At 40.5% G+C, this 13,404-nt stretch overlaps 1 protein-coding gene across 8 annotated transcripts in view; it reads left to right on the plus strand.

Annotated features, from left to right (window-relative positions):
• LOC148134647 (uncharacterized) overlaps positions 1–13,404 on the plus strand; it is a 67,013-nt gene extending 53,609 nt beyond the window's left edge. For 7 of the 8 annotated variants that reach the window (XM_087985450.1, XM_087985452.1, XM_087985449.1 and 4 more), the window contains 3 exons: positions 8,153–8,190; positions 9,072–9,163; positions 13,326–13,404. In XM_087985450.1, coding sequence (XP_087841576.1) covers positions 8,153–8,190; positions 9,072–9,163; positions 13,326–13,330 — 135 coding nt within the window. In that variant the 3' untranslated portion in view covers positions 13,331–13,404. Of the gene's footprint in view, positions 1–4,749; positions 4,812–8,152; positions 8,191–9,071; positions 9,164–13,325 lie in introns of all 8 variants that reach the window. The other variant, XR_015755692.1, reaches the window with a different exon arrangement.

A 13,404-nucleotide genomic window follows, 5' to 3' on the forward strand; every position in this document is an offset into this window, starting at 1 on the left:
TATTTAAATATAGTTCTGTCTGGCACCTGTCTGGTTGTAGTGTCTGTTGTGTGCTACACAATTTCATTATCTGAAAAAGACTGTTTCTGACAAATGCAGAAGACAATGAAAAAGGTTACACTGGACAGCAGCAGAGGCTGATGAGACAACACTTGAGGAAAAAGAGGCATCTTTGCCATCTGCTGTAGAGATTTGGTACCGCTCAAAAGAGTCCGTTTTAGCCAAAGCAGATCCTGGTCCACTGCATATTCAATCTTGCTGTCGGTGTTCCCATGAGGAAGAAAGAGAATTCTTTTGAGCAGATGTCTCTGAATTGACACTTGTAATAGGGAAGTGCATTGAGAACAGTGTTGCTTTGGTTGCCTTGAAGGTCCGAAAAAAACTGGAGGCTGTCAGGGGTAATATTACCCCTGACAAAGATTGCACATTGCTTTCTTGTGGCAATCTTTGTGCCGGCTTGATTTCCCCCCCCCCCCCAACTTCCAAAATCTACATGAAGATTAAAGGTGCCCATCATTCATGTACTGCCTTTCTCGCATGCCTTCATTATCTCCTGATTTATTCAATTCTACAGTATAGCTGCTGATAGTGGACTTGTAGACTATGACCACCAATGTTGTCCTCTCCTTATTATTTCTTATCTCCACCCATCTGGATTCTACATCATCTGACCTAGATAATTTGCTATTATACTTTCTTCACGTAATACTAACAAAACTACTTTGCCACCTTTTCCTCCCCACCTGTCTTTTTGAAAATTCACATTCCTGAATGTTTAGTTCCAAGCTCAGACTCTGTGTACCCATTAGAAATGTGGTTGTATGATCATACCCAATAACCTCTCTTGTGCAGTTAAGTCACTTTTATTCAGAACTATATAAATGAAAGAACCACTAATGCTGCCATTTTCGCATTACTCTTAATTTTTTAAATGTTCAGCAAAGAATCATAGAATTATGGAAAGAGGCCATTCAGTCTATCATGTCTGTACCAACTCTCTGAAGAGGAGCCCCCACCATTCCCATGACTCTGCATTAACCATAACTAATCCACCTAACCTGTACATCTTTAGATTGTGGGAGGAAACTGGAGCACCCTGTGGAAACCCACACAGACACTGGGAGAATGTGCCAACTTTCCAGAGACAGTCACCTGCGGCTGGAATCGAATCCGGGTCCCTGACATTGGTGAGGCAGCAGTGCTAACCACTGACGACTATACTGCCTGAAATTGCCCTGCAATGCCCCCAAATCCTTGTTTTTGTTTCTTTTTGTGAGCCTTTGTATTTTTTTTCTCTCCTTTCCCTTCTCTCTCTTCTTCCCCTGCCTGCCACCACCCCCCAAACCAAATTCCCTCGGTGATTTTCCAGGACACTGGTCTCAGTACGGTTCGAGAAGCCTGCGCCATCAGAACAGCATCCTTTCCCCCATGAATTTAAACTCCTCCTCCCACATCAGTCTTTGATGCATTTAATTCCTTTTGACTTTTTATTTACCCAATCCTAATTTACCTATGACTCAGTTAGTAATCCTGAGATTATTACCTTGTTTTGCTTTCTAATTTAGTTGAATTGTTCAAAATCTTCAAGCAAAACCTCCTTTCTAATCCTATTAATATTGTTTAGTACCAACATCGATGACTACTGGATCCCTCCCCTCCACTCTAATTTCCTTTTGAGCCCTGAGGAGATGTCCTTTAACCCTGGCATTAGGCAGGCAACACAACCTTCAGCACTCTCACTCCTGGCTGGAGGGAACAATATCCCCTTAACTACCCCTAACTATATTGTACACTACTTCCTTCCCTACTTGACTGGCTCCCTATACCACAGTGCCCTAGTCAGTTCACTCACCCTGCAGTCCCTGCTCTCATCTACACAGCTTGCAAGAACCTCTAACTATTGGATGGTTTCTCAGATGAAAGATGCTCAAAACTGTCCTTTCAGCCCCCCCCCCCCCCCCCCCCGCCCAATGCCTGTGTCCCTTACACTTGCACCTTCTGTCCTTGATTACAGACCAAGTTTGAATTACCTAATCCTAGGATTGTGACTGCCTCCTGATGCAATGTGACCCTGATGTGATGCAATATCTGCTGCTCAAACTCAAGCTCCTCAACTCTGCTCCAAAGTTACTCAATCTGCAAAAACGTACTACAAATGAGTTCAATGTGGATCAACATGGTGTCTAACAGCTCCCACATGCTGCAGCATAACACGTAGTTTGTCCTGCCATCACTATCGTATCTTAACTTATTAGTTAAATCACTCGTGTCCCTATCTTTCACACTTGACAAATCCCTTTTTTGAGTACATTATTGTACTTGTTTAATGTTGAGTATCAATCTTGTACTTAACAAGCTCTTTTTAGGAAAAAGGGTTAAAACTACCATGGACCTAAACTCAAACTGAAAGTTAGATATACTTGCCAATAAGGTGCTTTGTTTAGTTGAAAGCAACCAAACAACTCTTCTGCCATCACTTCAATCTGAGATGGTCAGCTCCAATACTCTGAAGTTGCATTCAAGTGCTACTTCGTTGTGAATTTGTATATCCTTCTATCAGAAGGGGCCTAGCTGTGCCAGTTAATGAAGATCCATTTTCAGCTGGGCCTTAATTAGGCTGTTCTGTTGGTGTAACTCCTGAAAATGAACCTGCTCGCCACGCTCACGTACAGAATTTCAAAGTGCAAGTTTTACTTTAAGGCTAGCTATGAATTAATTTGTAGAAACCTAATTTAGACTTATAGCATTCTAGACACTTGAAATGTCAAGTTCAGGTTTAAGGGAGAGATTTCTATGAGGTCAGGCAGGATAAGAGGAATCAGCCATGGTTCTCAAGCATCTCTCATTTATTTCCCTGATCATCTTTCCATGATATACGTTATTGAAGTGTTTGAATTGCTTATCACTGACACCTGAGGCAGGATAGCTTCCCTTATCATAGCCTTCACATAAACAGGTTCCTTTACTTGCAACCTTCTATGTGTTCTTCTTGGGACCCATTCATGGAATGTAGCTGCTTTTGTATGCAGCAGTTGTTGTATCTATTATAATAATAGATTTTTTAACTTCATGGCAGCAATTTTGCCATTCTTTTGTCAGCAAGCCAACCCACCACTTTGGAATGGAAAGCTAGAAGAGTTAGTGGACTACCAAATCTTTGATCAGTAACTGCTGCCTCCCCTTGACAGGCAGCTTTCCAAGTCTGGGGAGGGAGGCCAGAGAGTGTGCTGGATGTGGAGAAGTAGAAGGGCAGATGCCAACTGAAGCCTGCTACTCTCTGTTCTCATCTCATTATACAACACACTGCCGGAGAACAAACCGTGGGCTGAATTTTACCAAACATAATTAAATTTCAATTTCAGAGAATATACCAAAGGTTTCCCTCTATTGCCTCATGTAATTCTTAATTGCTCATCTTGTCATGCTTGTGTGATCGTGCACTTGCCAATGGCCAAAGTGCTTACCCCTATAGCAACATCCAGAATGCCTGTTTTGGTGCCACATTTAAAGCTCAGCCTGTGCACCAGTCCAAACGTTGCCAACCAGGAATACCCATAGCCCTTCACACTTGATATAGGAAAAGGGAAACAAAAAACAGAAAAACTTTTGCGGGCACATATGTGACATGAGTGCTACTTCATTGGAAATAGAAGATTACATTCACAACATTATTGACACTGTACATCACTACCTGTCTGATCACCTGTCATTGCAATGATGAACATACAGAGACTGCCCGTTTTTTGCACCATCCCATGTTTGAACCTTGTCTGAAGGAATGCTACTCTTTCCCTAATGCCCAACATAACGCATCTTGCCATGTTGAATGTGTGAGCACCACTTGTTAACTTGTAATGAACAACAGGAAGACTGAAGAAACAAGAAACAAAAAAAAAAGGTGCATTTGCTTAGGCTGAAAAGAACTGCTTGTCTCTTGACCTAGAGCAAATTTGCTGTCAACAAATGATGTCTCCCCAACTCCAATCTATTGGAAGGGATTGATAGGGAGATTCCCATTGGGAAATCTGTGGGTGCTGATAATGGCTGAAAATAAATAGCTGACAATTAGCACAATAAAACATTTTAAAAAATCAGGTGAGAAATGGTTGGAACAGTTTACTTTAATATAATGTACTACTTCCACTATCTTTCATGTAAAGACTGCCACCTAGCTCTATCTCATGTCCTGCACAAAAGAGGAGCAGGAAATAGACAGTAGACTGTAACCACCCAAAATTAATATTTACATTTTCTTTATGCCTGTTTAGTACTCATGCTTCTGCCAATCAATGGAAACAAAGGCTATAAATAGACAAGCACTAAACTGGGGAAAGGTCTACTCTAACTGATCTTTGCAATATTTCCCGATACAACTCCTTGAATTGTGCCACAAAAATGGGCAGACAGTGCAGAAAGTTTATCTGGGAACTATATATGGAATTATACTTGCATTTATGTATTATCTTATCAAGTTGAAACATTTCGCATTTCACCCAATTAATTAATTTTGAAATGAATGTGCAATTGCTGTTCTGTGTGGACGGTAATAGGTTGAATGATGAGTTAGTTTGCTTTCGATGTTGCTAAACTGACAGACCTTGTTTAGACAACCAGGAGAACTCTGTCCTGCATTGGTTAATGCCATGGGATTTTTAATGTCCATCACTTCAAAAATTAAATTATTTTTCTCCAACAGAATCAGGATCACAGCGCTGAAATGTGCTGAGGCCAATTTTCTTGATTCCACAGGTCAGAGATGCTGCTAGCAAGAAGCTGTTCACCGAGTGGATCACTGCAGAATCAGCCCTATGGTACAAGACAATGCTAAATATTGCTGAAAAACAACATATTTTGTTTAGGCTTTCCATCTTACACTCATCAGGATACTTCACATGAATACTGATAAAGGGGAAACCAACCGTATGAGGAGAGTGTTGATTGATTGGTAGAGGCGTTGCCATGGCCAAATACAGCAGTTAATGATTGACTGTTAGGATTTCAAACCAGTCAGATTGGTTGTGATTGTTCAGGGCCGTGCACTGAAAAATGAACCACAGAATGGCTATTCAGCGATTTTGTTGAGATGAAACTGGTGCAATGCATTCCTGAAGAAGGGCTTGTGCCCGAAACGCCGATTCTCCTGTTCCTTGGATGCTGCCTGACCTGCTGCGCTTTTCCAGCAACACATTTTCAGCTCTGGTGCAATGCATACACATGATCTTACTGTCTGCCACAAAGAGTTGGCCCTGTGTAATTATTATGTTCTAGCACATGTAGGTGCACCACACTGCAAGCCCAACTGACAATCCTGATCCAGCAAATACTATCCAATTGCAGAATCACTTCTAACGTTGGACACTATGTTGCAGGTTTTGTCAGGGTGGGCTTTTTGAGTGTGGTCAGTACTTTGCTTTCTGCAAACATCATCTATATATGGAAAGAGGGAGGAGGTTAAATGCCATTCCATCAGAGACACGCAAAGCTGAAGGAATCCTTCACCATACAATGTAATGCCACTTATGTACATGCTGCCCAAGACACAAAAGTTATGTCCCTTTACAGCCTATCTTTGATTGATTCTGCATAACATGAACTGGCCAAATGGTTGGATGAATTGCTACAACCATTTTGAGCAGGTTATCCACTTGATGAAGGAATTCCTTCATCTTTGCGAGGACTGCACAGGACTTGCATATTAATGGCAATTCAGAGACCACCTCTTAACTTTGATATTGCTAGCTATTCACCAATGTACTACTGAAGGAAGTCAAAGACATCTACGTTGTAGCTCTACATCATAGTGATCTTGACCCATCACCATTGTATCAATCAGTATTCACTGAAATTATCAACTCAGCAGTTGAGTTCAGGCTCAATGTCATCATGTACACCCAAACAAATAGTACGGCACTGTAGACCCTGCAAATCACAGCTCTTACAAACGTCTTTGCATTCCATCAGAAATGCGTATTTGACTGAATGATACTTAACTTGCTACCACTTTCAGATTTCCAAATGTATATGAAATGTTTGCTACATTTGAGACCACAGCTGTATGTAAGAAAGTCCTTTTATGCCTTAATGGAGTCCATTCCTATACTCAAATTTACATTTGAAATGGAATAATCAAAAGAGCTGCCTTTCCTTGATCTGTTAAAGAAGTCAACCAGGGGTTCTCCACTACTGTCTGCCACAAACCTACCTTCACTGGTCTGTATACACATTGGGATTATTACAGTGTTAAAATGCTAAGAAGTGGCATTATCGCTAACCTAAATAGGGCTCAAGTCATTTGTTCACCATGCAAACCTGATGCTGAAATGCGAAGGATCAAACACAGCCTGCAGGATAATAGGTACCTTGATAAGATCATTTGTTGATGTATATCACTCAATCTCATGAAAAGTTACTCTGAGCCCTGAAGAGTGGCCAGTTTACCTTAGGTTACCCAGGGAGGTTAAAGTATCGCAAATGTTCCAGCAACAAATGAGGTTAGTTGTTTCATTATGCAATAACAAGATGGGTGTTGCCCACCATTAAGAGGATATTGTCATCAAGCCAAAAAGACATTGTGCCTATCACACAAATAAGTAATGTAGTATATGAGTTTCATTGCTGACGTGAAAGCTGTATGTCGGCTGTACATCCCAAAGATTGATGCATTCTATCAAACAGAAAACCCCTCGGGCTGTTCAAGGTAATGACCATGTCCAAACAGCCTGTGCTTGCCAAACACGCAATGCATTGTCCAACATTAGATGTGCTTCTGCATTTGGACAGCACTGGCTAGAAATCCTGAGTGAGTGAAGAATTACACTGACAACCAATTCAACTTTGCAATGTGGTGCACTTATGTAAACTGAAAGCTACTTATATTAATACACAGGGCCCTTTTATTTACAGACAGAAAGATCATATGTGCACACTCTGCACCTGTTCTAACTCAAAAATAAGTAGCAGCTATTCGCTGATTCAGTACCTACTGGTTTGAAATTTAAAGCCTGGCTGTCAACAGTCAATCATCATTTTTTTTAAGAGATATTTTTATTAGAAATTTAACATTTTTACAAGTTTACAAAAATAAACAAAACTCTCAGATATAAACATTGATATACAATTAGCTCAAATATACAATAGCCAAAATTTGACAAAAAAAACAAAACAACAAAAAAAAACCCGAAAAGAAAAAAAAACAAACAAGCAAAACTCAACTATCTACTAATCTAACCTACAACTAACCAGGGTGTATATTTAAGTCTCTTACATGCTCGGGATGTGTTAGCATCAGATATGATAAAATCCGTATTCGTGCGGGATTCCTCCCCCGAGGGGCCGCGGACCAGCCAGGTTTGTAATCTCAATTAAATAAAAGCCCTTGTTAGGATATCTGTATTTATGTAATTCAAAAAGGGCTGCCAAGTCAATCATCATTAACTTCTGCATTCTCTCACACAGAATAAATGTTGGTTTTCCCCTTTATTGGTATTCTCGCAAATTGTCCTGATCAGTACAAGATAAAAAGCTTTGACAAAATAAATCTTTTACAGCAATATTCCAAGTTATGTATTACCAAACAACTATTTGTAATACTAAATCTGAATATTCTTATAATTCTTTCACAGCAAGCATTGGAACAACACAATTTGGTGTAATAACATGCTGTGCAATGCTGCTGTTGCATGCACTTTCATACCCATGATTGCTCGCAGAGATTAGCCATGCTATCAATGGAGAGTATCAAATATAGATCAGTGTTTTACACTGGAAGGAGAAGGAAATTTGAAAGATTAAGCTCAGTTCATTCAGTAATGATACAAGCATTCATCACTTAGTTGGTTCATTTCATAAACTAGCAGCGTTTATATATAGATATTGGTTTATGTCTGAGTACCCTGTATTTTAAGAAACAGCTAAGTATAAAAACTTATTCACACTGAACCAAGCAGGGACTGAAGCGTGGCACAAAAAAGTGCTATAAAAGTGTTACTACCGTACTTATTAAAGAGTACAGGGCAGAGATATAAGGTTAGAAATAGATGACAAATTGTGAAACAGGTCCTGAAACGACAACTGGTTTACATAGAAAATTGAATGGGACAAATGGTATTTTCTCATTCCACCATTATGATATTATTTTTTCCCATTATTCTAGCTCACAAAATTAGAAGCAGTGGAACAACTGGAAAACAGGTAAAGTATTTTATCACCTGAAAATCATGTATTTGATTTCATGTTTGTAAAGCTGTTTTAATCGAAAATACTAATCCCGTAATTCATAGCCCCCAAGTTTTAACTGTGTATCTCTACACTGTTTTATTCAAGTCATGATAAACATTGAACATGCAGACAAGAAACAAGAGTAGGCCACTCTGCCATTCAATAAGATCATAGCTGACCTGATTTTAACCTCCACTCTATATTCTTGCATATCCCCAATAGCTTTTCATTGCCTTAGTCATCAAGAGTCTATCGACCTCTGTCTTCAAAATATTTAAAGATTCTGCATCCACTGCCTTTTGAGGGACAGAATTCCAAAGATTCTCAACTTAGAGAAAAATATTTCCTCATTTCTGTTTTAAATGGGTGCACCTTATTTTTAAATTCTGACCCCTCGTTCAAGATTCACCCACAAGAGGAAGCATCCTTTTCCACATCCACCCAGTCAATTCATATTACGTTTCAATTAAGTCATCTTTGACTCTATATTGGGACCAGGACTGTACACAGTACAGTGGGTTATGAGTGCTGTTTTAGCCTTACAGGCTGTCCTGCAATGAGAATATACTTTGCAAGTTGGTACTGATGATGGAAGATTGTTGGCTTGAGCAGCTGCCCTTTTCTCTTCCCCTGTTTTTCTCACTGTTCTTTCTCGGTGGTTGTTCTTGCTCACCATTTTTGATGATGGATTGGAACTTTGGTTAAAACTCCAGGCAGGTAGGCATTTTTGGATTGTATATTATTGACATCACATTTATACTCAATGTTACAAGCTATCTGCCTCGCACCAGAACAAGAGATACAACGTAAACCTTATACTACAATTACTGTACAGATCATTTTCTTACTTTTAGCCTGAAGGAGAAAGATGCAGAAATTGCAACCCTAGAACATGAAATTGCAGAGCTTAGTGAGCTGGCTGGAACACAAAGAATTAAAAATAAACGTGAGTGACAACATATTTATGTTTCAGTTGTGACATTGAGGTGAGGTTGTTTTACTTAAAACTTACTTGGATACCCCAATAAATTGCTTGGTACAGAGTAATTTTCTCTCTCAGATTATGAGACATCACTGCAGATTGGATAGTTAGGCAGAGCCCTGAATTGTGTGGGCACACTAGCTCCGTGGTGTGATAGTTCATTGGTATTTTTTTGCCCAGAATTCCCTTTAATTGCAAGTTTCTTCACAAGGGTGTAGTAACAGATAAAACTGAGCCTCCTCATTAGCAAAGGAAAGAATGATGAAAGAAAGATGTGGAGGTGCCAGTGTTGGACTGGGGTGTGCAAAGTTAAAAGTCACACTACACCAGGTTATAGTCCAACAGGTTTATTTGGAAGCACTAGCTTTCAGAGCGCTGCTCCTTCATCAGGTAGTGTGGAGCAGGACCATAATACACAGAATTTATAGCAAAAGATCACAGTGTCATGCAACAGAAATGATATATTGAACAAACCTAGATTGTTGTAAAGTCCTTCATCTTTTAAAATGGGTTGCAGGTTTCGGTTCATTAATATGTAAATCCCAGAACTTCTTTTAAGTCACATTCTCAAGATAACTTAAGGTTTTATTAAAAAAAAAGGTGACAAAATCTTTCGAAGAATATAAAGGCAGTAGGAGTACACTGAAGAGAGAAATCAGGAGGGCAAAAAGGAGACATAGATAGCTTTGGCAAATAGAGTTAAGGACATTAAGGACAAAAGAGTAACGAGGGAGAGAATAGGGCCCTTCAAAGATCAGCAAGGTGGACTTTGTGTGGAGCTGCAGGAGATGGGGGAGATACTAAATGAGTATTTTGCATCAGTGTTTACTGGTGGGAAAGGACATGGAAGGTATAGAATGTAGGGAAATAGATGATGACGTCTTGAAAAATGTCCATATTACAGAGGCGGAAGTGCTGGATGTCTTGAAATGCATAAAGGTGGATAAATCCCTAGGATCTGATCAGGTGTACCCTAGAACTCTGTGGGAAGCTGGGGAAGTGATTGCTGGGCCTCTTGCTGAGATATTTGTATCATCGATAGTCACAGGTGAGGTGCTGGAAGACTGGAGGTTGGCTAACGTGGTGCCACTGTTTAAAAAGGGTGGTAAGGACAAGCCAGGGAACTATAGACCAGTGAGCCTGACGTCGGTGGTGGGCAAGTTGTTGGAGGGAATCCTGAGGGACAGGATGTACATGTATTTGGAAAAGCAAGGACTGATTAGGGATAGTCAACATGGCTTTGTGTGTGGGAAATCCTGTCTCACAAATTTGACTGAGTTTTTTGAAGAAGTAACAAACAGGATTGATGAGGGCATATAGATGTGATCTATATGGACATCAGTAAGGCTTTCGACAAGATTCCCCTTGGGAGACTGGTTAGCAAGGTTAGATCTCATGGACTACAAGGAGAACTAGCCATTTGGATACAGAACTGGCTCAATGATTGAAGACAGAGGGTGGTGGAGGGTTGTTTTTCAAACTGGAGCCCTGTGACCCATTGAGTTCCACAAGGATTGGTGCTGGGTCCACTACGTTTCATCATTTATATAAATGATTTGAATGCGAGCATAAGAGGTACAGTTAGTAAGTTTGCAGATGACACCAAAATTGGAGGTGTAGTGGACAGCGAAGAGGGTTACCTCAGATTACAACAGGATCTGGACCAGATGGGCCAATGGGCTGAGAAGTGGCAGATGGAGTTTAATTTAGATAAATGTGAGGTGCTGCATTTTGGGAAAGCAAATCTTAGCAGGACTTATGCACTTAATGGTAAGGTCCTAGGGAGTGTTGCTGAACAAAGAGACCTAGGAGTGCAGGTTCATAGCTCCTTGAAAATGGTGTCGCAGATAGATAGGATAGTGAAGAAGGCGTTTGGTATGCTTTCCTTTATTGGTCAGAGTATTGGTTACAGGAGTTGCGAGGTCATGTTGTGGCTGTACAGGACATTGGTTGGGCTACTATTGGAATATTGCGTGCAATTCTGGTCTCCTTCCTATCGGAAAGATGTTGTGAAACTTGAAAGGGTTCAGAAAAGATGTACAAAGATATTGCCAGCGTTGCAGGATTTGAGCTATAGAGAGAGGTTGAATAGGCTGGGGCTGTTTTCCCTGGAGTGTCAGAGGCTGAGGGGTGACCTTATAGAGGTTTATAAAATCATGATGGGCATGGACAGGATAAATAGACAAGGTCATTTCCTGGGGTGGGGGAGTGCAGAACTGGAGGGCATAGGTTTAGGGTGAGAGGGGAAAGATATAAAAGAGACCTATGGGGCAACTTTTTCACACAGAGGGTGGTACGTGTATGGAATGAGCTGCCAGAGGAATTGGTGGAGGCTGGTAAATTGCAACATTTAAAAGGCATTTGGATGTGTATATGAATAGGAAGGGTTTGGAGGGATATGGGCCGGGTGCTGGCAGATGGGACTAGATTGGATATCCGGTTGGCATGGACGAGTTGGACCGAAGGGTCTGTTTCTGTGCTGTACATCTCTCTGACTCTATGGCTATCTCAGCTCAGACAATGCATTAAAGGTGTGAGGTTAGAATCTGTCTGTATCCCAATCTTGAGTCAGACTGGTTCTCTTTCCAAAGTGGAATTTACAAAATATTACATCGATTGACTGCCTGCAGATTGTGCATTTTTTGAGCAAAATAGAATGTTTCTGCAACTACAAATTCACCCCATAGACTTATGTGTGTGTGTGTGTGTGTTACCTGTGTGTGCGCACACGTGCGCATGGAAGAGAAAGAGAGAGAGATAGAGTGAGGTGCGTGTGAGTACATGATAGTGTGTGTTTGTAAACCTGGTAAAATGTGTGAGTGATTGTGATGGAGAAGAAGCCTGTGAGTGTGGGGGGTATATGTGTGTGTGTGTATGAGAGAGGGTCTACGTAAGTGAGCATATAAGAGTGTGTGTGTGCTTGTGTGTATGTGTGTGAGAGAGTGTATAGTGTAGTGGGGTCACCTGTAATGTGACATGAACCCAAGGTCCTGGTTGAGGCCATCCTCATCGGTACCGCACTTGGCTATCAGCCTCTGCTCAGCCACTTTGCATTGTTGCCCATCCCGAAGTCCGCCTTGGACACACACACACACTCTTCTATTCTCACACACTCACGCAGACCCTCTCTCATACACACAGACATACACGCCCCACACACTCACCCACGCGCACACCCTCTCACAGGCTTATATTCCATCACACTCATACACGCACGTTACCAAGCTTAAACACACATTCTCTCACATGCACTCACACACTCTCTCTCTCATGCACATGCACGCACATATAAGTCTAAGGGGTGAATTTGTATTTGCAGAGCTATATTTGCAGGTACATTCTATTTTGCTCAAAAATTGCACAATCTACAGGCAGTCAATCCATGTAATATTTTATAAATTCCACTTTGGAAATCAGACAGCTCTAACCTCACAGCTTTAATGCATTGTCTGAGCTGAGATGTCACTTTTTTTATAAAAACTTTAGTTATCTTGAGAATGTGACTTAAAAGAAGTTCTGGGATTTACGTATTAATGAACTGAAACCTGCAACCCATTCTAAAAGATGTAAGACTTAACAACAATCTAGGTTTGTGCAATATATCATTTCTGTTGCATGATATTGTGATCTTTTGCTATAAATTCTGTGTATTATGGTCCTGCTCCACACTACCTGATGAAGGAGCAGCGTTCTGAAAGCTAGTGCTTCCAAATAAACCTGTTGGACTATAACCTGGTGTAGTGTGACTTTTAACTTTGCACACCCCAGTCCAACACTGGCATCTCCACATCTTTCTTTCATCATTCTATAACCTGGTGTTGCGTGATTTTTAACTTTGATGAAAGAATGAGTCAACCCACTCTGTTCTCATACATATAAAACCAGTTAGACAGAGGTACAAGGAAAGATAGTTTTCAGATTGCCCTGTCAACGGTATGATGTGTGACACGGGGAGCATAGGGCTCTTATGGGGATATAAATAGACGGGCAAAACTTGTCATTTAATTTTAGATCTCTGGTATTCACGAATACTCAGCTATTTCTAAAGTGTTCTCAATTTTATTGTATGGCTTTTGATAAATATTTGTTCTCCAGTTAATTTTGATTTTTTTCTGTTATTTTATAGATTGAAGAGTGACAACTAATTCATTGATAATGTGGATTTTTTCTGTATAAAGATCATAATAAAATATATAAGAAATCCC

The sequence above is a fragment of the Chiloscyllium plagiosum genome, unplaced genomic scaffold, assembly GCF_037043375.1.
Source record: "Chiloscyllium plagiosum isolate Xiang-an unplaced genomic scaffold, Cpla_swu_hap1 HiC_scaffold_53X, whole genome shotgun sequence".
NCBI classification, from domain to species: Eukaryota; Metazoa; Chordata; class Chondrichthyes; order Orectolobiformes; family Hemiscylliidae; genus Chiloscyllium; species Chiloscyllium plagiosum.